This window comes from Myotis nattereri (assembly GCF_964212035.1).
Source record: "Myotis nattereri genome assembly, chromosome: 10".
Classification (NCBI taxonomy): Eukaryota; Metazoa; Chordata; class Mammalia; order Chiroptera; family Vespertilionidae; genus Myotis; species Myotis nattereri.
The window spans coordinates 30,549,009-30,575,500 of NC_138085.1; the positions used below are offsets into that span (position 1 = coordinate 30,549,009).

General features: G+C 46.8%; 1 protein-coding gene across 1 annotated transcript in view; it reads right to left on the bottom strand.

Annotated features, from left to right (window-relative positions):
* TCF7L1 (transcription factor 7 like 1) overlaps positions 1-17,642 on the bottom strand; it is a 157,447-nt gene extending 139,805 nt beyond the window's left edge. The window contains exons 1-3 of the mRNA XM_081101145.1: positions 17,397-17,642; positions 17,251-17,314; positions 16,927-17,054 (exon numbers count right to left, since the gene is read on the bottom strand). Coding sequence (XP_080957271.1) covers positions 16,927-17,054; positions 17,251-17,314; positions 17,397-17,609 — 405 coding nt within the window. The 5' untranslated portion in view covers positions 17,610-17,642. The remainder of the gene's footprint in view (positions 1-16,926; positions 17,055-17,250; positions 17,315-17,396) is intronic.
* Positions 17,643-26,492: the final 8,850 nt, after the last annotated feature.

Sequence of the window (26,492 nt, forward strand, 5' to 3'; positions counted from 1 at the left end):
CAACTGACCACTGGTAAATAAATGAAAGACTGCCTTTCCCATGTGATCTAGAGCAGAGGTTAGAAAATTTTTTCCACCAAGTGCCAGATGTTTTCAACTCTATAGGCTATGTACGGCCTCATCACAACTACTCAACTTAGCCCTTGTAGTGCAAAAGCAGCCATAGACGTTATACAAATGAATGCACATGACCGGGTTCTAATAAAACTTTATTTACAAAAATAAGTAGTGAGTTGGATTTCACCTATGGATCTTAGTTTGCTGACCTGATTAAAGGTAACTAATAGCAGTGTCTCTTTTAGTAACGAACTATAGAAATGATCCCTGAAAGTATAGTCTTAGCAGTGTCTCTTTTAAAAAATATTACACCGATAGATGAAAGAGGAATTCACCATTTTTGAAATCGATAACGAAGTAAAGGATGTGGGTGATGATGATCAGTGGCTGCTAAAATCACAGAGACAACCAGACATTAAGTGTCTACCGATGTAAGAACAACATTGATGAAAGAGTCTTGTAAAAATAAATTTAAAAGGAGAGAGAAAGGGAGACCCCTGAAGCTTGATCAAAAATCTAAATCCAGCTAACACTTTTCAAGAACTACAGGGGATAGAAAAACATGTTAAAAGACATCATGGGGTTGCATTTGACAAAATCCAGACTGTGAGAAACTCCACGGGAGGCATCAGATAAAAAACTAAAAACTTAATTAGGAAGTTCTTTACATCCTATTTAGAATGCAGAGCAGAATGTCAATTTGCTACCTCAATATTTCACAAGATTTTAAGAGAATGTACCATAATTCTGTGATTAATCGAAAAGAAACTTTTATAAAAAAAAAATGAGGGACCAGAAATATATTGTTCCTTCATCTATTTAATATTCACAAGTATATTACAGAGACAACTAGCAACTTATAGAGGCGAGAAATAACTTTCTGCACTACAACGTCAAACTTTAAAAATATGCTCATCAATTTGGCCACTACCTCAGAAGTAATTGTGTCTGGCAAGAAACACCAATGAATAATAAAACCAGTGGATGAAAGTTTGGTGGAAAATGGGATATTCCTACAGTCACAAAGGATCTCCCCACAAGATACTCATTAAATTACAAAGAGGAAAAATAGAACTTTCTTGCAGAAACCTGGCAGTATCACTTTAACCGAGTGATCCAAATGGACACCGCCCATAATGGGAAAATAGATGGCTCCTCGGAGAAGCACTGAGAAGTACATGTCCATGACGCATCAACTAGGCAGTGTTCTTGCCCTAAATAAACACCTAACCTAATCACGAAGACACATCTGAAAAAAGCAAAAGTCACGGTTCTTTACAAAATAAAAGGTTTGTCATCTTCAAAAGTCAAGAACACAAGAGACACATTCGGACTGAAAACTGTTCTAGACAACAAAGTGTGACATCATGTGACTTCGACTCATGCTGGATCGACCCCCAGACCAAATTTTTGCTACAAGACATTAGAAAGACAATTGTCAAAATCTGAGTAAGATCTGTAGATGAGACAATGGGGCTACCTCTGTGTTAATTTCCTCATTGTGATAACTATATTGTGGTAAATATCCTTGGTTCTAGAACATACACATGGGGGGGGGGGGCGAGGGTAGAAGGGGGTCAAGGGGGAATAAAAGGTCATGGAAGGAGACTGGACTTGGGTGGTGAACACAATATATACTGATATATTATAGAATTGTATACCTGAAATCTGTGTAATTTTATTAACCAATGGAACCCCAAAATAAGTTCAATAAATAAAAGTATAAATAAAAAAAACTAACCATTTTTTTTAAAAAGAACAGACACATGAAGTTATCTAGGAGCAAAGGGGCATTGTGTCTGCAACTTATTCTCAAAAGTTATAGAAAGAGAGAAAGATAAAGGAAATGTAGTCAATGCTAACATCTTGGGAAATCTAGAGAAAACTACATGGGATTCTTCATACTGTTTCACATCTTTTTCTGTGTCTGAAATTACTCCAAAATAAAAAGTTAAATTAATTTATGCATATACAGGGTGGAGGAGAAGTAGGTTTACAGTTGTGAGTACGTGAAACAGCGTTTATTCTTATATTATTTATTAATTACTAGAGGCCCAATGCACGAAATTCGTGCAAGGGGCTCAGCCCCAGCTGCCACGGCTGCCTTTGCCTTGGCCCCCCGCCCGCCACAGTGACCACCTCGGCCCTCACAGCCCCAGCTTCGTCCAGAAGGTCATCCAGAAGGACGTCTGATCTAATTAGCATATTACACTTTTATTATTATAGACTAGAGGCCTGATGCACAAAAATTTGTGCACTCGGTGGGGGGGGGGGGGTGTTCCTCAGCCCAGCCTGTGCCCTCTCACGGTCTGGGACCCCTCAGGGGATGACCACCTGCTGGCTTAGGCCTGTTCCCAGGGGGACTGGGCCTAAGATGGCAATCAGACATCCCTCTGGCAGCCCGGCAGCCATCGGGGGATGTCCACTTGCCAGCGGGGAGCAGGCCTAAGCTGCAGTTGGACATCCTTAGCGCTGCTGAGGAGGCGGGAGAGGCTCCCACCACCACCACTGTACTGGCAGCCATCAGCCTGGCTTGTGGCTGAGCAGAGCTCCTCCCATGTGAGAGTGCCCTGACCACCAGAGGGCAGCTCCTGCATTGAGCGTCTGTCCCCTGGTGGTCAGTGTGTGTCATAGTGACCAGTCATTCCCAGTCTTTCTGCTGTTAGGGTCAGTTTGCATATTACCCTTTTACTATATAGGATAGAGGCCTGGTGCATGGGTGGGGGCCGGCTGGTTTGCCCTGAAGGGTGTCCCGGATCAGGGTGGGGGTCCTGCTTGGGTGCCTGGCCAGCCTGGATGAGGGGATGATGGCTGTTTGCAGCTGGTCACACCACCTTCAGGGTGGGGGTCCCCACTGGGGTGCCTAGCCAGTTTGGGTGAGGGGCTGAGGGCCGTTTTCAGGCTGGCGGGTGACTGAAGCTCTCAGCCTCTCCTTTTTTCTTTTTTCTTTTTTCTGGGATTTATTTACCTTCTATGGCTGTCACTGGAGCTGAGAGTCAGCTTTAGCTCTGAGGCTCGGCTCCAGCTCTGAGACCTCGGCTGCTGAAAGCAGGTATCTGGGCTTTGTTTAGCTTCTATAACTGAAACACTGTTGCAACTCCAGCTCTGAGGCCCACCTGGCTGAAAGCAGGTATCTGGGGATTGTTTAGCTTCTATAATTGCAACATAATTGCTTAGAGTGCAGCTCAGAGGCCGGCAACGGCAGGCGGGAAACCTTGGCTTCCTCCATCACTGGAGCAAGCAAGCCTCCTGTTCGCTTCAGCTGCCTGGCTTCCGGCCGCCATCTTGGTTGGCAGTTAATTTGCATATCACCCTGATTAGCCAATGGGAAGCGTGTCGGAGGTACAGTTAATTACCATGTTTGTCTATTATTAGATAGGATCGTATTAGTTTATGTACAAACAACTGTAAACCTACTTGTGTCCCACCCTGTATATATACAGTTGACTGCTAAACAACACGGTTGGAACTGTGTAGCTCCACTTATACACGGATTTGTACAAGGATCAAATGCACATAAATTCCACATATATTAATTAGTTGTATGTATATACCATCCTGTTGATAGTCACTTGATTAAGAACTCACACAAACTGGCAATTCTGTTAAAGTGACATGTTAACTCTTTGCAAAGGGAACTGAAAACCATGTAAACTGAAAACCTGCACTAAGTTCTGAAGTTGATGTACTAATTACTTTTGTTTCAGCATTTCTGGTTTCCCCAGACTATGCCATTCAATCATTTCCTATAAAAATATTTTTAAATACTGCAAGAAAAACCCACTTATTAAAGTATTGATTTAAATTTTTTGGCCACCAAACATCTTAATAAAGTTATAAGAATACTGTACATTATTTTGATGACATTTATTACTTTTTTAAATGTTTTAATCCTCATCCAAGGCTATGTTTGTTATTGATTTTTTTTTTGGAGAGGAAGGGGGGAGAAACAGAGAGAGGCATCAAAGTGAGAGAGAAACTTCGATCAGTTGCCTTGGTATCGAATCCAAAACCTTGGTATATGCCCTGACTGGGAATCAAACCCACCACCCTTTGGTGTCTGGGAGAATGCTCCAACAGAGACACCCAGCCAGGCCTATTATTACTTTTTATATCCCAGAAATTCATTCTACAATGTTGCTATTTCGTTTTAGCCTTGGACAAATCCTGGTTTTAAAACACAGTCCATTTAGCCAAAACATTAATTCAGTGACCTCAAATACTAATATTATCCCCATTTTGCTGAAGAGAGCCCTGGGGCACAGAGGCACCGAGCCAGACCAGGGCTGGGCTGGGGTTCAAGGCCTGGCCGACTGTGGCCAAGTCCCCGGCCTGAGACATACTGGCAGCCCACGGGAAAGGGGTGGCCTGTCAGTGGAGCATGCTGCTCCATCCCAAGGCCTCGGGCTTCTCTCCACCATATTCCTCTCTCATCTCTCAGTGCAACTGCTTATTAACCAGTTAACTGCCATGTGTCCAAAACGGAAACCACCCCCACACGCCACGATATTTTGAATTTAAATGCGTCCATAGACACTTATGGCATAGAAAGGGTTAAGGGGAATCCAAATGCCACTCTCACCACCACAGCCCCTTCCTGCATTACCTCCCCTGAGAGGGCCTGGGAACACCCTTCTGAAGACGATTTATTTCTCACTCCAAAGCTTCAGCACCCGTGTCTCCTCTCCCTGACAAGCATTTTATTTTTTATTTTTTTTAAATACATTTTTATTGATTTCGGAGAGGAAGCGAAAGGGAGAGAAACATCAATGATGCGAGAGAATCATTGAGCAGCTGCCTCCTGCACATCTCCTACTGGGGATCGAACCCGCAATCCAGGCCTGTGCCCTTGACCAGAATCAAACCCGGGACCCTTCAGTCCGCAGGCTGACTCTCTATCCACTGAGCCAAACCAGCTAGGGCCCTGACAAGCATTTTATAACAGAAAAGCTTATGTTGTAAAGTAGAGGTATAAAGTGTATTTATCTCATGTACGTCTAACATTTCTCCTATACCTCTCCTCTATGCATCCCACCTAGAAAAGTTTAAATAGATAATGTAATTAATAAGCATTGACTGTATCCAATCTACATATATATAAGCCAAGCGACCAGAACGACAGGAATGACCAGAACAACCGGTCACTATGACATGCACTGCAGCCAGCCAACCGGCCCAATCGGGGGTTGGTCCCTCCCCCTGGCCGGCCCAAGACGGATCAGGGGTGGAGCTGGCCAGCCAACCTCCTGGGGCCCCTCCTCCTGGCTGGCCTGGCCCCCCCCCCACCCCAACTGGGGGCAGGGCCAGCCAGCCAACCCCTGGTGGCCCCTCCCCCTGGTCAGCCCTGCCCCCAGTCAGCCCCTCCCACCCTAATTGGGGGTGGGGCCGGCTGGCCAACCTCCCATGTCCCCTCTCCCCTGACGGCCTGGCCCAATCAGCTCCCATCGGTGCAGGCCAGCAGGACCCCACCTGTGCACTAATTCGTGCACCAAGCCCTAGTTTATACACAAAATAATATTCATGCATGTACAAGAAATCAGGAGTGGCCAGGAGTAGGAAGTAGGCAATAGCCCAAGTCAGCAGAGGCACACAATAATATTAGATATCATGGTATCTAAGGAACCAAGCTTACCACCTCACGATGTCAGAAGGAACACACAAGGGATACTGAAGGGGGAAAAAGGAGTTGCAGAGCACAGAAAAGCAACGAAAGATTAAGACTGCAATGATCGCCATCTCTGGAACTGTAGAGAGAACAGCCATTAAAAGGGTCTGACGCTCCCCCAGCGATTTAAAAGTGCCTCCTAAGTCCAAGGGTTGGAAATGCCACCGAAAAAAAAAATGAATACAGAGACGCTACTCAATCTTCATCTTTTCCTGTACTTGTGCAAACCACTTCTTTGTATCTTGCTCCGAATGGCATGTTCACATTAATCTGGCTGTCAACTTCCAGTAAAAGGGGAACTGCAGCATTGTGGCTGGAATAATGGCTCTGCCACCTTCTGGAAAGGTGACTCTAGGTCCCTTGCCCACTCTCGAAGTCTCCGCTTCCTCGTGGATAAAACAGATTATAATATCAGATGTGCATGTGTTCGATGTGGGAACAGGTGTGAACGGTGCCTGCAAGGCTGTTTTTAAAAACATTGATGTTTGAATATTCATGCTGCCAAAATTGAACAAATGTCTGAGAATCACTTCTCCTGGGTCAGACGTACGGTTTCATAAAGAAGTATTCCCAGCCCTAACCGGTTTGGCTCAGTGGATAGAGCGTCAGCCTGCGGACTGAAGGGTCCCAGGTTTGATTCTGGTCAAGGGCATGCACCTTGGTTGTGGGCACATCCCCATTAGGGAGTGTGCAGGAGGCAGCTGATCGATGTTTCTCTCTCACTGATGTTTCTAACTCTCTATCCCTCTCCCTTCCTCTCTGTAAAAAATCAATAAAATATATTTTTAAAAAAAGTATTCCGAGGTGCAGTTTTCCTGTAGCCCTGCTCTTTGCCGGGCTTGCTGTGGGTCTCCCTGAGTAAAGAGGGTAATGTTCCCATCATTCATAACTGCTCGGTCTGGGGCAAGTCCACAATCTCCCTGAGCGTGCGCTCCTTGCCAGTGGGGTGGGCTGGACGGTCCCCCTGCCAGCTGTGAGGGCAACAGGGCACCCGCGCTGGCTGCTTGTAGAAGAATCTCAGGGAGGGACATCCAACCCAACCCCAGAAGGTATGTGTTATAAAATCCAACTGATATTCGTGACTGACATAGTCTTTTTGGAATTTATGGAGAAGAGTGTCGTTCCAAACATCAGAAATCTCTACTGCCAACGAATCTGGACTTGATCAGCTTCTCATACCACTCATTCTTACTTCTCCTGTTTTTCTTCATTATCGGCAGATCCATCCATTTCTTAATCACAGTTACTCTCTCTCCTATTTACACCTTTCTGTTTCCCCACACATTTTCTATAGACATTTGAACAAATAGTGGCCCCATTCACTTAATGAGGAGTAAGACGTCTATCTCACTGAGACGTAGGGCCTCGCAACACCCAGATTTCCGGGAGGGCTTAGCTAGCTCCCCAAGTACCTCCCCTCAACCATACCCAGAAGCCCTCTTACTAATATTTCTACCATACTACTGCTTCAGAAAGAGGAAGATAATTTCTGAAGTGAAGGAAAAAGCACTGAATTTCCTGATTCCTTTCCTAATTTCAAACCATCTTACACACACACACACACACACACACACACACACACAGAAAGGATGAGGGGAGGGACTAATAAATCCTCTGCCATTTCCAAAAGAATTCTCTGTGTAAATGTTTAGTTATTTATTTATTTAACAGTCAGTTTACCGAAGTAGTTATAGATGAATGGGACGGCTTTTTCACTTAGAGAACTTTAAAAATTTATAAAATACTTTATAAAATGAACAATAAGGAAATGTTTGCAAATAACACTTGGTTCACCGGAGCTTGGTATGTTAACCAAACGACGCTGTTATCCAAACTACAGAGGCAGCGAGCCAATATACTCCTCCCGCCTTCCTCCACACCAAAGACACACACTCGAGTGTTCCTCTAACCCTCACTGATTTCAACAAGGAAAAACAGGCCCCAAGTTCCAAACAGTTCACACGCTAGCAGATAACCACTTATGCCTCTGAAAGAGGGGGTGCGGTGAAGCTCCTGGGGCCACCCACTGAAGGTTACTTCACCCCTCCGGAGCACAATGCTGGAGGGACAACTGGAACCACAGCCACTCACTCGCTTATACAACTGTTCATTTGGGAAGGCACATTCCCAGGTCCACTCTGTGAAGCTGGAACAAATCTACCCCCCCTCCCCCCCAACTGATAACTCACATCAGGACTTCTGAGTGGAAAGCAAAGGTCGGTGCCCTTGCCCCAAGAGGAGGAGGAGCTAGTGACATCAGGCGCTGTGTAAAGCCACAGGGTGCAGTGGGAAGACCTAGACTTTGGACTCACAACCAAGTTCAAATCTCTGCACAGTCGATTGCCAGTAATATGACCTTGGACAAGATACTTGACCTCTACAAGTCTGTCTGCACAGCAGTGAAATGGGAATAAGAAGTATCTACTTCCCAGCAGGTCAGAAGCCATGACAAATATTCAGGTTTTGGTGGCCATTGCCAAGTGCTTTCCACAGGGACTGGGGTTATTAACACTCTTCAAGAACAGCAAATAGAGCACCCACTTTACCACACATTTGCCAGCATTTATGAGTCTTATTAAGACCAATTCTTTGTTAATCTAGTGGCTGAAAAAATGATTCGACTGTATTAGCACTTTTTTTAAAAAATATATATATTTATTGATTTTTTACAGAGAGGAAGGGAGAGAGATAGAGAGTCAGAAACATCGATGGGAGAGAAACATCGATCAGCCGCCTCCTGCACATATCCCACTGGGGATGTGCCCACAACCCAGGTACATGCCCTTGACCGGAATCGAACCTGGGACCTTTCAGTCCGCAGCCAACGCTCTATCCACTGAGCCAAACCGGTTTCGGCGTGTATTAGCACTTTTTATTACATGGCAGGTTAAACATACTGGGTAGTCATTTGTGGTTTCTTCTTTTGTGGATTTTTTGTTTATACTTTGTTTACTTTCTATAATTAGGGTGCGCACTTGGGACCTTGTTTCTCCTCTTAAATAAAAAATATTTCTAAAATGCTATAACAGCTTGGAGTATGAGTACATTCCCTGTTCTGAGGAATCCAGGTAACTAGAATTATCACCCACCCTCATCACTTGAAAAGGCCAAATTTAGGAAAACATTTTTTTAAGTCAGGTTCAGGTTGTTTTAAAAACAATTACTGATTGACTGTAGAAAGAGAAGGGAAGGGAAAGGGTGGGAGAGAGAGAGAGAAAAAAAAAGAGAGAGAGAGATTGAGATTTGTTGTTCCACCCATCCAGCATTCACTGGCTGTTTGTTTATATACCCTGACCGGGGATCGAACCCACAACGTTGGCATATCCGGACGATGCTCTAACCAACTAAACTACCCAGCTAGGGTGGAAAACATTTTTAGAGTTTTCAAACTTTGAAGTATATTTCTAAACTAAATGTTCATTTTCCCATGAAAATCTGTGGGCTACATACATATAAATGAAAAGGAAAGGTTTAAAATTCTGAAATTTATTTTAGAAACTTAAAGTCAACTGAGGTAAGTCAGAGCACCTCTAACCCCTGGGAGTCCCAGGGAGAAGCTGTGCAGTGGCCCCGAGGGTTCGCTGAGCAGCCACAAGACAGGGGAAAAGGCCCGTCCCCTCGCTCCCCTGTGCTCCCTTCATTTCCGAGGGCCAAGGTTTTGGAAACTGCCTTTATTTCACTAAATCCAGGCCAGCTTAAGAGAAGATAATATAAAAACCTCCTCCAAAATTGCATTAGTCCATTTGGGGCAGTCTTCTACATGCTTTTAAGCCGTCGGTCCTTCCTTCCCCATCCCCAATTACTGACCACACTGCAGTATCCGCCCCTGATTGCAAATGAGTTGTATTTTGTTTCCCATCTCCATCCCCCTTCAAAATCAGTCGGCTCCAGACAATAAAAAGAGGAAAATTTCCCCCAGTATGTCATATCTTTCAACCAGTGCACAAGTGTTCCATTATTTAACACGTAGCTCAGAGGTTCCCAACATTTTCAGATTTATAACAGGGGTAGAGAAAGGGCCTTTAGTCTCCCTACTTGCTGCAAACAAAATTCCAAGACCCCCACCCCAGCCAGCTTGCCCTTGGTTTTACTGAGACTCTCAAAACCATCTAGCCATCCAAAGCACTCCCCCCTCAATTTCTGCGAACTCCACCTCTGCCTTTTGCTACATCCTCAGCTTCAGCTCTTGGGCTAGTCTGCAAAATCAGAACATCTACTCTTAAGCATCCTCCATCAGTGAAGGAAGACGACTTTACCTTCTTCCCTAAGTTCTCAGTCTCACCTCTTCTTTTTCCTATCTTCTCCTCCATTCACGCTACCCTACGGCCCCTGCAAACAAGCTCCCACTCCAGCATCCTAAATATACTTTCCAAAGCCCGTGGCTCCCCCGCCCCTCCCTTCATGCCACACCCATTCTTCTTAAATGGTTATCTGGAGTCTGATTTTCCAACATCCTCCAGGTTATGGTAGGGCAGAAAATGAAATGTGTAAGGTACACAGGGTTAGAGAGAGCAGGCTGCTCGCCACTGCGGGAGTCAGCTGGGGGTGGGAGGGCGCGGGTCTGGCTGAGAAGTGAGGGATGGTCCACACCTGGGACTAGTCCAATGCACAGCACCCTGGCACCCGACGGGGAAGCCCTAGCTAGTGACACTGCCTCCCTATCATTATCACTGCACTTGCCTGGAACACTTCTCTCTGTGGGCACCACTGACTTCCTAATTAGAGAATTCCCAGAGCCCCTCTCGACTCCTCCATCTTCTTGTCCCCTCCCCTTTCCTTTCCCTGCAGCTCCCATGTGGCCACAGTCCCTAAGCTCTCCTCCCTCCTTGGCAAGTGCTCCTTTCCATCCTCCTTCAGTGACTTCTTCCTCTATCTGAGCATCCCCCCCGCCCTCTTGCTCCATGGAATCAGCCAGTTGCTGCGGTTAACTATTCCCTCAATATCCCCTCAAACCCAATGTGTCTCTGACGAAACCTAGCAGTTTCTCCAAGGGAGAGCCTCTTGCAGACCACGTGGGCTCGGATACTGCCAAAGTAGTCAAGAGTCAGCCCAGCATGAGTAGGCAGATGGCGGGCCAGGGCCCCACCTGCAGGAGGTCATTCACCCAGGCTCAGACCCCAGGAGTTCGCTGGGACATCAGCCACTTCCTGCCTATAGTGCCATCTCTTCCTGCACAAATTCAACCGACCATCCCAGCCTCTCCCATCCTTTCCACTTGGATACTCTTAAGCCCTTTTCCTCTCCCCCTTGGACTCCTGTGAGTCTTCTTACTGTTCTGGCTCCTCCCAGGTCCTCTCCCTCCGATCACGATTACCTCTCTAAGCACATGCAGGAGTCACATCACTTCCCAGCATCACTTTCAATGGTTCTCTGCTGCCTCCTGAATAAGACCAAATTCCTCCACTGACATTCAAGGTCAGGCCCCTTACCCTTCCAGGTAAACAGAATAACTTGCATTACCCCGAACAGCCCTGAACTTTTCCCTTCCTCCACGCCTCTGCTCTCCCTGTGCTGGCTTCAACCTCAAGATGAGGGGGAAGGAGGACTTCCACTGTCCACTCTAAACACCTCTGTACTATTTACATTTATCATCAACAAGAATTACTTTTTAAATATATTTTTAATAATTTTCTATTACAGTTGATATTCAATATTATTTTATACTGGAGGCTCAGTGCATGAAAGTTGTGCACAGGTAGGGTCCCTAGGCCTGGCCAGCAATCAGGGCCGATCAGGTTCCCCACCTCCCCGCCTCCTCCTTCCCTGGCTCCATCAGCGCCCCACCACTGCTGCTGGTCACCCGCCATGTTCCGCATGGCTCCCTGGTGGTCAGGGCACATCATAGCGAGCAATCCCAGTTTCCTGGTCGAACTCCCGAGGCGACACTTTGCATATTCGCCTTTTATATATATAGATTAGTTTTAGAGGCTACACAATCAACAAGAATTGCTATGAATTACAGAATGACTGAGGGGGACAGAAGTGGGCTGGAAGAGGTTAGTGGGGAGAAAAGGAGGATCTATGTAATACTTTCAACAATAAAATTTTTTTAAAAAAAAAGAATGACCGAGTTTTCGGGCACCAGTGTAAAACAACTTCCTCATCCTGGCCAGTGTGGCTCAGCTGGTTGGGCGTCATCCTGTGCATTGAAAGGTTGCTGGTTCAATTCCGGGTCAGAGCACATACCTGGATAGCAGGCTCAATCCTGGTAGGGGTCATGCAGGAGGCAGCTGATCCATGTTTCGCTCTCACATAGATGTTTCTCTCTCTCTCCCTCTCCTTCCTTCTCTCTCTAAAAATAAAAAAAAAACAATAACAACAACTTCCTCCACCTGCCTTCCTTGATCTTGCTGACCCAAAACAATCTTTCTACTCTCAAAATTCTTCTCTGGACTTTATGGGCTCCTAACATAGACTTCCTATTATAGTAGTTTGTGCTAACATTACCTTTTTTTTTTTTAATCCTCACCCAAGGAAATTCAGAGAGAGAGAGCATAGTTGCCTTTCCATATGCTCCTCAATTGGGGATCAAATCCATAACCCATCATGTGCCATGACCGGGAATCAAACCGGCAACCTTTTGGTGTTCAGGATGATGCTCAACCAACTGAGCCACTCCGGCCAGGCTAACATTACTTCTCCCTAACACGTTTTTTTTAAATCCTATAGAGCAAAGTTAGACCTAATTCATCCCATCTCCCTTAGCCATTGCCCATGATGGGTCCATTCAATAAACATCAGATGAAGTAGAGAACTTAGACTTACTCTTAAAGATGCCAATCTAAAGTTCCCCAGTTTAGCAAGTAAAAGTTGGCTCTAAATTGGAATATAAGTAGGTTCTTTGCATTATAGATTTCCCGATCTATAATGCAAAGGTAACAAAAATATCTGTGGCATAAAAAAGAATTTAAATAATTCCAGTGCGTTAAGTATTTAAATTCTTTTTTATGTCACCTTTTTTTTGTTAATTTTGCACATCACTCTAAAGGCTGGAATACTCTATTAAAGGTTAGATTTTGTGTGTGCACGTGTGTGTGTGTGTGTGTGTGTGCGTGTGTGTGTGTGTATGCTAGCCTACTTTCTCCTCCAGAATCCATAGAAGTGAGATCAATGAAGAATGAGACCAACCTATAACTTTCTAAAATTGTAACAGAGCAAGCAGATCTTCCCTGCCAGATGCACCCATCCAAAGAGAAGACTGACAAAGTGTGAGTCCCTCTCCAGGGTTTGTCACCCCAGCAATCCAAGTGCCACAACTTCAACCACGCAGGCAGGGCCCTCGAAAAAGCTTGCTCCATGTGGAAAGCCCTCATTAAACCCTCAGTTATATTTAGAAAAAAATGGAACAGAAGTTATATTTAGATGAAATGGCTTAAAGGAACTTTTACCAAGAGCAGCATGTTTATCCTATCTTCCATAAGAAAGGTCTTACTTAGCTTTTACATACAACTCCTAAAAACAGACAACTTCTCTATTTTGTGTCAAAAAGAAATCAGGAGCACCCAGGATATCGGCAACACTGCCCACGGGAAACAGTGGGAGAGTCGGAAAGACTTAAAAAGAAGCACAGGTTTGGAGAATAAAACCATTCCATACAGAAACTTGCGTTGAGACGGTCTGAAAAGGTGTGAGGAATGTGGTGCTGAGCTGTGTGAGAAAAGCTCTTAAATTTATAAACGGGACAAAAAAAAAACCGTACAGATTTCCTCAGCAATCTACCTAGCAGCGGAGTTCTTTTCCAAAATGTCATTAACGCTCCCATTGTGGTCACAGCCAAACCATTCTCCATCCTTCTGCAGCTAGCTCCCTGAACCAGTCAACATTTCCCTTTTGGCTCTTATTAGGCAAACTATTTTTATTAGTCAAACTATTTTTGACATCCACTTTCTTTTGTGTTGACCTACATTTTCCTAACAACATTCTAGTCAACAGCGCTGAGGTGGTTTAGCAAACTTGTGAAGCCTTTTCAGGAATGAATGTATCATTTTGGGGTGACTGTCTGAAGAAGTGAAAGATGGTTTGTGGCAGTTATTCCTTCCTTCCCAGGCCACAGGGTCCCCAGGGCTCCAGATGGGAATGAATCATGGCTCGGAGGCTTGGCACACACCCCAGGTTAAGGGGACCTCTTCTCTAAAGAGCCTCAGGAAGAGGCCACTTCCCAGCCTCCCAGCCAACCCAGAGTGGAGGGCAAAGGTAAGGCCTGGGGAGGAGATGGCCCCACAGCAGGACTGGCCGGCCCCAGCCATCCCAGCAGGAATCATGCCAGTGCTGAGGGTGTTGCAGCCCTGCTGCTTGCTATTCCTAGGGTCAATTAACACCCTGAAGCACTCCAGCTAATCCCTACTTTTGCCTCAGGCTTGGTATTTCCAGAAAGTGTGAGCGCAACAGAGAACTGAAGTCGCCCAGTTTTATACCACTGACAGGCCTCAGCGCAACAAAGCCTAAGGCTGTGAAATTTAGAGAGGAAACAAACCTAGACACTGAAAGAGACCAGATTATATATTCCAGACACTCCCCTCCCCTCTGCAGCCACCTCCTTCCCCCCATTCCTCCACCTCATATCTACATCCATTTTAAGAGGATGGGACCTCAACAGAGGGCCTATAGTTCGCCTACAGTGAGAATCACATTAGTTACATTAATATAATCACCCAGAGGAAAGCATCATCTCAACCTTAAAGTCCAGACAAGGGCTCAAGGGTTTCCTTACTTGCTGTCCTAACAGTCCAGTGATTCTCAACCTTGGCTGCACATTAGAATCACCTGGGAATCTTTTTAAAATCCTGATTTCTGGGCCTCATCCTCTGGAAATTCTGTTTCTTTATTATGGGGTGGTAACAAAGAAACAGAATTTCCGGAGGATGAGGCCCAGAAATTAGGATCTTATAAAGATTCCCAGGTGATTCTAATGTGCAGCCAAGGTTGAGAACCACTGTAACAGTCCATGATGCCCAAGGATAGATAGGGTCAAAGAACAGGTTCTACTGAGCTGACTGAACTGCAGGAAATGTCCCCACACATCAGTTAACTTTGGAATCAGGCAGGCCTCACACAGTGATAGGCTCTTAAAGACCACAGAAACAATGGGGAAACTGAATTTCTGCAGCGAGTCACCAGGGAGACAAAATGTAGGTATGAGAACGGGCCAGGACACACTAAGTCCCTTGTGAAGGGTCGAGAGAGAGGGTGGGTGTCCTCGAAGGCTTGAACAGAGGGTTAGCGACGACGTGGGCCAGGGCAGGGAACAGCTGCAGGGGTGAGGATAAGCCTGCAGTCAGAGGCATGCAGGGGGGAAAGGTCGACTTCCCCAAGGAGGGCTCTGAAAAATCCCACACAGGCCTGGATTCAGTAATCAGGAGTCCTCAGCATCACCAAGAACCCGCCTTGGAAGTGTTCAGGCAAAAGAACATGTAAGATGGGAGAAAGGAGGAAGGAAGGAGAGAGCCGAGACCAACAGAAGATGTGTCCCACTGGCTCTCTTCCCTGGGGGGCAGTGGTCAGAGTCACCATTCAGAGAGGAAGAATCCAAATGCCCGAATAAGAAATGGGCAGGGGGAAGGAATAGCCAGCCGCTGGAGGGAAATAACTGGTCATATTGGGGACGTGTCTGCACCAGGCCCCGGATCAGTGCTCCCCATCTTAGCTAATGCCTCCAGACGCCGCTTTCCAGGCATCTAATGGGAAATGGGAAACTGAGACTTTGGCAGCATAACCCTCTCGAACACACAAAGTTACGGGCACCCTACCAAAACTTTCAGAACGGGGCTCCATCTGCGGACATGGCAGGGAATCGGTGAAAACCTACACAGAGCGGCCACCGCTTGTACCGCTCAACTTTTACTCACACCTTTTTCCCTCTAATGTGAACGTACACTGTAACATCCAGTTTATAGTCAGAACTTCCTGGGATGCTCGGAAACAAGGGCCAAAGCCGCAGATCTTCCCTGCGTGACCGGGGAGGGCAGAGCCCCGACCTCCACCCCCACATCTCACTGGCCAGCAGCGCGCACCATTGAACCCACAGCGAGGCCTCCGCTCCCCACCGACCCTGACAGCCAGGGGTCGTCCATGTATTTAGCACCGAGCGCTTCTCAGGTGGCCCTGGAATTGTAATTATTATTTAAGGGCTGCGCGAATATAAAGTGCGTTTGTCCGGCCCTGCTCCTAAGGCGCCAATACCTCCTGAACCAAGAACCAAATGGAAAGCAGAGAACCACCACCGTGCGCGCGGCGCCCAGGGGACGACAGCACGCTTGAGCCTGGCACGTAGTAGACAGGCGCTCACCCAAATCTGCCATCGGACCTCGCCCCTGGGCAGAGGACCCCTGCTTGGGGTGGCGGCTACTGGGACACAAAGCCTGGCCAGCCCCGAGCTGCGCCCCTCGCGACTCAGGGGGGCGGGAGTGGAGAGCCAGCGAGGGGCGGGTAGGGGGGAATGGAATCCGCCCTCATTTGCACGTCGTCTGGGGCCGGGTCAATTTGCTTAATCACGGCTCTAAATGCCAGCGCGCAGCACACAATGCGCGCCCATTAACAGGTTTAAAGTGTCGCAGCGCTCGCTTTAAATGAGAAAAGTCGGCAACAAAGGAGGGAAAAGCCAAGTTCCTCCACTTGAAGAATGCCGCGCGGGTTGCCCTCGAAATCTCGGCGAGTTTCAAACCCCGAGCTCCACGGAGAAGCGGAGGCCCCCGCGCGAGGGCCGGGGGTGGGAAGCGGGGTGTGTGAATAGCCCGCCACGACACTGGGTTTCTTAGGAACCAACTCGCAGCGGCCTGTGGCACTGAGGTCGGGGTGGGGGGGTCGGGGGGAGGCAACGTCGCCAACCCAGCTCCCGGGCCCCCTGCACAACTGCCAAGGAAAGCTGACCCACTTCCAGGAAGGAAAACGAGACCCACCCGCCCGCAGCCGGCAAAAATCCAAGTTTTCCTTCGTGGGAGCAAAGAACTTGGGAAGCCAAAGGAGACCCCAGAAGTGGACCCCAAAGCTTTCCCCCCCAAAAAAGGAGGGGATTGGAAGGGTTTTTACTTTCATCCAGGCACTGGCTAGCGCAGCCTAACGCGCCGCCGCCACAGAGTCGTTCAACTCCGCAGAGTTCGGCCCCGGATCCTCCGGGACGGCCCCATCCCCCACCCGCTGCCGAGCCCGGGGGCGCATCCCGCCGGCCGGGCCTCCCCCCCGCCCGGCGCGGCCGGACAGGCGCTCACCGTGCGTGCTCCTCCGGGAGACAGGGGTCCGTTGGGAAGATACGGGCTGCTCAGGTCCGGGATCATCAGGAACGGGTACCCAGGGTACGGGGGACCCTTAAAGAACGCGCCGTCCTGAGGCCTTCTCACTGCGGGCAAGACCAAGGCGGGGTGAGGCCGAGCGCCGCGGCAGGGGCCCCTGGACGGGGGACCCGGGACCCGAGCGCCCGAGCGCGCGCCCCAGGACGGGGCGGAGAGCGGGGACGCGGGGAACCGGGGCGGCCCCAACGGAGGCTCAGAGCACCGCGGGGCCCGGGAATGGGGGCTGCCCGGACCAGCACGTACCTTCGGCGAAATAGTCCCGCGGCTTCTGGAAGGCGTCCCGAGAGGGCTGCGGGCGCCTCTCCGCCTGCAGAGGAGACACAAAGGCGAGGGCGGGTGAGCGGGCGCCGAGCCGGGGTCCGCAGGGTCGGCCGCCGGAGCCTCCTTACCTCCGAGTCCGAGCTGCTGCTCTGGTTCTCCGACTCGTTGACCAGGGACGACTTGACTTCGTCCAGGTCCCGCTGCGCCGAGGCGCTGTCGCTGCTCGGCTCCTGCTCCTCGCCCCCTTCGTCCTGGAAGGGGATCAGCTCGTCGTTCGCCCCGAGATCGTCCCCTCCACCGGCCGCCCCGGCGCCCGAGCCGCCGCCGCCGAGCTGGGGCATGGTGGGGCCGCGGGCCGGGGCCACCGCTCTCCGCGCCCCGCGCCGCCCGCGCCCGGCCCGGCCCGGCTCGGCGCCCCTCCCTCCCGCTCGCCCGGCCGCTCCGCTCGCCGCCGCCGCGGCCGCAGCAACAAAGTTTGACAGGGCGTGGCCCGGCGGGAAGCGGGGCCAGCGCGGCCGGGCCGAGCGGGGGCGGCTCGGCTCGGGCCCCTCCGGCAGCGCCGAGCCCAGGGCTCCCCAACTCGCCGCCACCGCCTGCTCCGCCGGGGCGTCCCAGCGCCTGGCCCGCCAGGGAGGGGCGAGCGGGGCAGGAAGGAGGGCCCGCCGGGCTGGGCAGGGGGGCCGGAGGGAGGAGCCCGGCTGCAAGCTGACACCCGCGCCGCGCGGAACCCCGCCAGCTCCGGCGCGCACACACTCACTCGCATTCACACTCGCACTCCAGCCGCTCACACCTTCCGGGGGCTGCGCCTCCCCGCCGCGCGCCCCGCCCTCACCCCCCGACTCGCCCCGGCGCCCCACCTCGCACCCCCAGCGGCCCGCCCGCCCGCGAGCCGCTGGAGTCCCGCCCCCAGCCCCAGGCAGCCCCTAACTTTCTTTCCAAATAACCCCCCGAACTCCGCACGGATGCCGCGCCCCCTCCCGCCGCAGCGGCGCGCGCGGGCGGCACTGCCCCCTGCGGGAAAGCTCCGGACACACAGACCTGCCGGCGACTCTCGCTGCCGGGAGTTCTCCCGAGCGCGGGATACCACCCGGCCTGGCGCCCTCGCCGGCTGCACCGAGCAGAGGACGAGGAAAATGTATGGCCCCCGGCGTCTGCTGGGCAGCCGTCCGCTCCTCTTTTCTGCGGGGCTTCAACATGCTCCCCGCCCTCGTCCAGGCTTTTTACCTTGTCCAGGTGTCCCGAGTCACCTGAAATCCCCAAGACCCCTTTCACCTTCCTGGTTCCGTACTCGGTTCCTAACCAAATAACTCATGGTCTTGGGTGCGGAAAGGATTCGGATTTGGTTCGTTGAAAGGAAAATCCTCTGCCAGTGACCTCTGAAGCCATTCACAAATCGGCCTCGGTAGCCAATGAGTAAATGAAAAAACCCAACCAGCCTCATACTTAAGTGCCTGTCCCAATCACATGAAGATAACATCCCTCTCCAACCAGTTTGGGAAAGTGTGAAAAAGTGGATCTTGAGTCATCCACAGTGGGGAACTACAGGTGGGAGCATACACTTTAAAAGCAGACTGGAAGGCAGTAGGGAAATAACCTAAAACCATTTAAAACAACTGGCAGAGGAGTTTTCTAGAGCGATCCACCCACATATGGACAAGGGCACAGATACGAGAAAGTGCAGGGAGGTCTGTAAAATGAGTTCTGAGTCTTTATGACCAGATCAACAGAATGAGGCCCCTGCACACAGACATCCTGGAATGGTTTTGGAGAGACACCCTTTAAGGAAAGGCAGTCACTCTCTCATTTTTTTTTTAATATATTTTATTGATTTTTCACAGAGAGGAAGGGAGAGAGATAGAAAGCCAGAAACATCGATGAGAGAGAAACATCGACCAGCTGCCTCCTGCACATCTCCCACTGGGGATGTGCCCGAAACCCAGGCACATGCCCCTGACGGGAATCGAACCCGGGACCCTTCAGTCCGCAGGCCGACGCTCTATCCACTGAGCCAAACCGGTTTCGGCTCATTATATATATATATATATATATATATATATATATATATATATATATATATCACTCTTTCTTTTCTTTTCTTTTTTTTTTAATCACCCTGGCCGGTTAGTTCAGTCCATTTCAATATACCTAGGTTGTGGGGTCGACACCCTATCAGGACACATACGAGAAGCAACCAATGAATGCACAAATAAATAGAACAACAAATTGGTCTCTCTCTCTCTCCCTAAAATCAACAAATACTTTTTAAAAATTATATATGTCTGTTTCTGCATAGAAGAAGTCTGAGAAGGTGCACACCAAATTATTATATTTCTGGGAAAGGGGCTAGATGAGAGGAGAGAGGACGTTTTGTTTTCTACTTCCTGCATATTTTACAGCAAGCAGATATGCCTTCTCTAGTTTTCTACATAGCACATGAATACAGTCCGATAAAACTTTTTCAAACAATATAGTGAGTAAACTTTCCTCTTTCCCCCCTTCACACGTCTCCCTCCAGTTAAACACCTTCCTGATACTAGTTCGATGTGCATCCTTCCATTTTCCCAAGCAGTTATCTACCTGTATAAGCACACATACAATATTCAGATTCACTTTCACATAAATAGGATTATACCGTTCATATTACTGTGTGATATTTCATTTTTATAAGTTTTTAAAAGTCAAAAGGCTTTTCATGTCTCCCATAAACATATGAAAAGCCTATTGTATTAGCTCCCCATCGTTGCTCTAACAAATCACTGTACACTTGGTGGCTTAAAACACCAGAAATGCTTTCCCTTACTGTTGTGGAGGCCGGAAGTCCGAAATGAGTTTCACTAAATCAAAATCGAGGTGTTGGCAGGGCCATATTCCCTTCTGAGGCTCTAGGGAGAATATATTCCTTGTCTCTTCCAGCTTCTGGTGGCTGCCAACATTCCTGGAGATCTCATCGCTCCAATTTCTGTCTCGGTGGTCACATCGCCTTTTCCTTTGTCTGACAAATCTCTCTCTGCTTCCTCATAGAAGCAAGAACACTTGCGTTGTCATTTAGGACCCACCCAGAGAATCTTGGGTAATCTCTCCATCAACAGCCTTAACTTACTCACATCTGCACCGACCCCCTTTCCTTATGTGGACCCTGAGAAAGAAGATATTTACTGGAAGGGTTCCTGGTGGCTAACTGGACTCAGATGTTAAAAACAGAGCCTAACAGCCATTTCTACACAGGGGCTCCCAGGCCAACCCCACTTCAAGGAGAAGCCGGCCCTCAGCTGCCTGCCTCCTGCACTGAACCACCTGCCTGCAGCGTGTTTCTGCCATCAGAGCCAGCCCTTATAAAGGAGTTCCTGGAATTCTGTTTCAACCAATATGACTGAGACTTTCCCTGTCCAATCGGAGCTGCACAGTTAAAGCCCCCCCACCCCCACCCCATGTTCATCAACCAATCATAGCAGCTCCATCCTGACCAATCAGGACAGTACCTTTTGGACCCATCAAACTGACCGGTTGGAATCCTCATTTGCATGAGGACGGGCCAATCAGGGACCAGGGGCAGGGGCTTCTGTCTCTATAAGTCTGCTCCGCTCTGGCTTGGGGTGCACACTTTCCCTTTGCACCTAAGGCTGGCTTTCCCAGCTGGTGCTGACCTGGCGCTGACCCGGGGCTGACACCAGCAGGTGGACTAGTGCAGAGCTGTCTAGTTGCAGAATAGTCTTGCCCCAGGGCCACCTCACCCCAGGGCCACTTCACAGACAGGCTGTTTCACAACTGTGCTGCTTCATAATTGAACTCTAACACCACTGAGCTGTCCTACAGCCTTGCTGCTCTCACAGCTGTGCTGTATCACCACTGCGCTGTTTGTATGAAAGTTTCCTTCTTCACCACACCCAAAACTGGGACTCCTGTTGGCATTGAATTGGCACCAACAACCATCGGTTGACATTTATAAGGTAGCATTCACAGGTTCTGGGGATTAGTACAGGGACATATCTTTGGAGTGAGCCATTATCCATTTATCACACCTACCAACCTCCAAGAAATGCAAATTGAAATAGCACAGAGATACTATTTTTCATCTATCAGATTGGCAAATGTAGTGTCAAATACCGTAGTAACACCCAGCATTGGCCTCTGTGCAGAGAAAAAGTAAGCTTCTGTGCATGCCATTGGGTAACATTTCCGAAGGAAAAGCCTTTAGAAGTGTGAACCTTTGACTCACCTATGCACCTCTAGGATTTTATACTAAGAAATAACCAGTTACACAAGGAAACCTATAGATTTGTCTTCATCACAGTGAAAACAATTTCAATGTCTCCAAACAAGGAATTGTGTTTTAAAAAACTCTGGTGCACTCACTTAAGGTAATGCTCTGACAGTATGGAAATATGTGTGGAAAGAGGCTCATAATAGTGAGAGCATCTTTACAATAAACCTACATAGACTTTGCTTTCCATTCTAATAAAGTGTGGAGGTCAGACTGCCCTTTCCACCAAGCACACTTAAAAATACCCAACAACGGCACCGAGCTGATTTGAAGGCATTAGAAACAATCAAATCAGCCGGGACTTAAGGAGCCAAGTACCAAAGAGAGGGGAAGTTCATTTAAATGAATTCATAGCCCTGACTGGTTGACTCAGTGGATAGAGCATCGGCCTGCGGACTGAAAAGTCCCAGGTTCAATTCCTGTCAAGGGCATGTACCTTGGTTGTGGTCACATCCCCAGGTAGGAGGTGTGCAGGAGGCAGCTGATCGATGTTTCTCTCTCATCGATGTTTCTAACTCTCTATCCCTCTCCCTTCCTCTCTGTAAAAAATCAATTATATATATATATATATATATATATATATATATATATAAATGAATTCATAGTTACTGCTGTTTTATCCCCTCCAAACATTTGGTGATTTGCAACATCAGGCATAGTGGCCAAACAAAAAGCAACTGTCTAGAGCAGGTGAACGGTAGCCTGAATCTGTAGGGCTTGTCAGCTAAAAATGTTTTTTACATTTTTAAATGGTTCCCCCCAAAATCAAAGAAGGATAATAGTTTATGATATGAAATTCAAATTTCAGTGTTAATAAAGTTTTATTGGAAGATAGATACACTCACTAGTTTCCATACTGCCTATGGCTGCTTTCACACTATAATGCCAGAGGTTAGAAGGTGCACAAAGACTGTATGTGTTGTTCTCATTGCGTTATACCTCTGCTCGCTCACCACATTTTGCAGTGAGGCGGTGTTTTGAGTGTCATGTATATGACTGTACCATGACATTTTATTTTATTTCTTCTGTTATCAGATGCATACCCATGATGTCAGAACAAGAAAAGTGGACCATGAATGTTGTGCTTTTAGGCATAGCGAGGTATGGATTATTTTATTATCAAATTATATGGCTAAGCATTTTATTTATAACTAGAGGCCTGGAGGGGGGTGGTGTCCCTCAGCCCAGCCTGCACCCTCTCTAATCTGGGACCCATCGAAGGATGTCCGACATCCCTCTCACAATCGGGGACTGCTGGCTCTCAACCACTCGCCTGCCTGCCTGCCTGATTGCCCCTAACCACTCCCCTGCCAGCCTGATCGACGCCTAACTGCTCCCCTACTGGCCCAGTCACCCTCAACTGCCCTCTCCTGCTAGCCTGGTCGCCCCTAATTGCCCTCCCCTGCTGGCCATCTTGTGGCTGTGGGTGTCGCCATCTTTGAGGGTGGGGCAGTCAATTAGCATATTCCCTCTTTATTGGCTGTGGGCACTACCATCTTTTCGACAGTGTGAGGGTCAATTAGCATATTCCCTCTTTATTAGATAGGATGCAATAACATCAGCTATACTAAAATAATATATGTCAACATTCAAATATTAAGCAAGCACTCATCGAAATTTTTCCAGCTGAGATGAAAGGATCAGAAAAATTAAAAAATTGAAAATAATATCTTAGCACATAAAATCTTTTTCACAAACTAAATTTTCTAGAGGCTCATTTGTTAGTCAAGCAAAGAAAACTATTTGTAGATGGTGAGTTAATGACATTGCATTTAATTGCAGTAGCAAAAAGAAAATGTGTCAAGAGAAAATAAACTTGGGTAGGACTGCTAGCCTTTAAGTATTGCTAAAAGAGTGGAGGACACTGGGGGAAACACCAATAGTCAATTAGAAGGCAAGGCAAATGATTTCAAGTGGGTTTCCTTGGCTTTTGATGAATTGATATATGTTGACAGGACTATTCAATTATTGCTTATTTATAGGGTCAATGACAAATCTGAAGTGGCTGAAAAACTAGCCTTCATGAGTAGTCTGTGGAACAGCTACAAGCAAGAATATTTTCAAAGAAGTTGAGACAACACTAATTCAGTGCAACCTGAGATGTATTACCACTGATAGAGTTAAAGTGTATGTGTGGCAGAAAAAGGCTTACCTGGAGAAGTTTACAAAGCAAGGTGTTTATAGCCTGTGGTGTTCATTATATTACCCACCACAAGAACTTTGCAGAAATACTTGAATCTATTACGTGTTACTGAACCAGTAGTATTTTCTTTTTAATCCTCACCCGAGGATATTTTTCCATTGATTTTTAGAGAGAGTGGAAGAGAGAGGGAGAGACAGAGAAAGAAACATCGAATGGTTGCCTCCTTCACGCGCCCCGACGAGGGCCTGGGCCCAGGGGCAGCCTGCAACTGAGGTATGTGCCCTTGACTGGAATTGAACCCAGGACCCTTCAGCCCGTAGGCCAATGCTCTATCCACTGAGCCAAACCAGCCAGGACTGAACCAGTAGTATTGATGGTGAACTTTATTTGTTCTTGTAGATTTAACTATCATCAGTTTTGTGAAGTTTTGTCAGAAATAGAAGCTGAATATCCTGATTTGCCCTATAACACGGCAGTTTAATGGCTTAGCAGTAGTATATTTTTACTGTGATTTTTTTTAGCTCAGAACTGAGTTTGAAATTTTTAAAACAAGAACAACTGCTCTCAAGTGTCATCAAACAGTAAATCACTTTGAAAAATACTTTTTGCTATAATACTTTAGTCTTGATAATGTTACTAAATAAATTAACCTACAACTAAAAGGCGAAAAAATCCCTTATATGTGAAACTTAGACTGCAGTAAAGTCATCTTGATGACAACTAATGTTTTATTTAAATCACAAATACTATTGAGCTGCTTTAAAAACTTTCCATGTTGCCAGAAGTTAAAACAAAAGGTCTGCATTTTCACATAAATTTGCAGCTGATCTGACACCATAAATACAAGCAGAAAAATAAAAAGTCAGTAAATTAGATATCACTAAAATTAAATGTTTTGTGCTTCAAAGGACACCACTACAAAGGTGAAAGGACAACACACAAAATGGGAGGGGATTTTTACAAATCATTTTCCTGGTAATGGAATTGTATCTAGCATATATAAAGAACTATTATAACTCACTAATAAAAGAAGAAATAACCCAATTTTAAAATTGGCAAAGAATCTGAATAGACATTTATCCAAATAAATAAGCAAATGGCCAGTAAGCCCAGGAAAAGTTGTTCAACATTATTATTTATCTGAGATTGTCAAATCAAAACCACAATGAGCTGAAACCGGTTTGGCTCAGTGGATAGAGCGTCGGCCTGCGGACTGAAAGGTCCCAGGTTCGATTCCGGTCGAGGGCATGTACCTTGGTTGCGGGCACATCCCCAGTAGGGAGTGTGCGGGAAGCAACTGATCAATGTTTCTAACTATCTCTCTCCCTTCCTCTCTGTAAAAAATCAATAAAATATATTAAAAAAAAAAAACCACAATGAGAAACCATTTCACACCCCGTAGGATAGCTAAAAGAGAGATGATAACAAGTGGTGGTGAGGAGGTAAACAAATTGGAAGCCTCATACACTGCTGTTGGCAACGTAAAATGGTGCACCTGCTTTGGAAAATCATCTGGCAGTTCATCATATTGTTAAACATAGTTACCATATGACCCAGCAATTCCACTGCTAGTATATAGCCAATAGAGTTGAAAACATATGTCTACACATATATAACATAACATAATCACGGAGTAACCCTAGAAGACAAAAGTCATGGGAACTATATTAAAATTTTGCCTACTACAATCAGTCAGTATACAATATCCCAGGAAGAAGCAGAGAGAGAAAGAAAGGACGAAAAACCAAAAAAGCGTACAAGAGGCATTTGAACATAGTGAAAATGTCTAAATTACATTTAATTAGAGTCCAGAAAAAGAAAAATGAAATGGGCAGAAGTAATATTTGAAGAGATTCCAGCTGGGAATTTTTCAACATTTACTTAAGACATCAAGACACATGATTTAGGAAACTCAACAGATGCCGGAAGATATAAACAAACAAACAAACAAACAAATGAAAACCAAAAACATAACCAGACACATCATAGTCAAACTGCTGAAGCCCAAAGGCAAAAAGAAAATCTTAAAACAACCTGATAAAAAAGATTCACAACTAACTTTCCAAGGAATACATGGCATGGCATCTTTAAGTGTTGAGAAACAACTGCCAACCTAGAATATAATACCCAGTGAACATGAAGCTACTGAAATGAAGATGAAGGCAAAATAAAGGTAACTACAGATAAACAAAAACTATGATAATTTATTGCAAGTAGTCCTCCACTGGAAGAAACATTAAAGGGACTTCTTTAGGCAGAAGGAGAATGATCCCAAGAAAGAGCATGTAAATAGGAAGTAATGGAGCCATGGCCGGTTTGGCTCAGTGGATAGGGTCCCGGGTTCAATTCTGGTCAAGGGCACATGCCCGAGTTGTGGGCTCGATCCCCAGTGGGGGGCGTGCAGGAGGCAGCCGATCAATGATTCTCTCTCATCATTGATGTTTCTATCTCTCTCTCTCTCTCTCCCTTCCTCTCTGAAATCAATAAAAATATATATTTTAAAAAATGTGTAACACGATCAATCATATTTATTCTAGGAATGCAAGGTTGGTTTATCATTCAAAAATTAAATCAATATAATTAATCACAATTATAGAATAAAGTTTAAAAAATCATATGATTATCTCAAAAGCTATAAAAAGTACTTTATAAAATTTAACAATCATTTATGATTTTTAAACAAGCTCTGAACAAGCCAGAAATATAAGAGAATCTCTTCAATATGATAAACATTGTCAATCAAGAAAATTTATAGCAAGCATCACACTTAATGGTAAAATACTGATAGCTCTCTTTTTATGACTGGGAATGAGAAAAGGA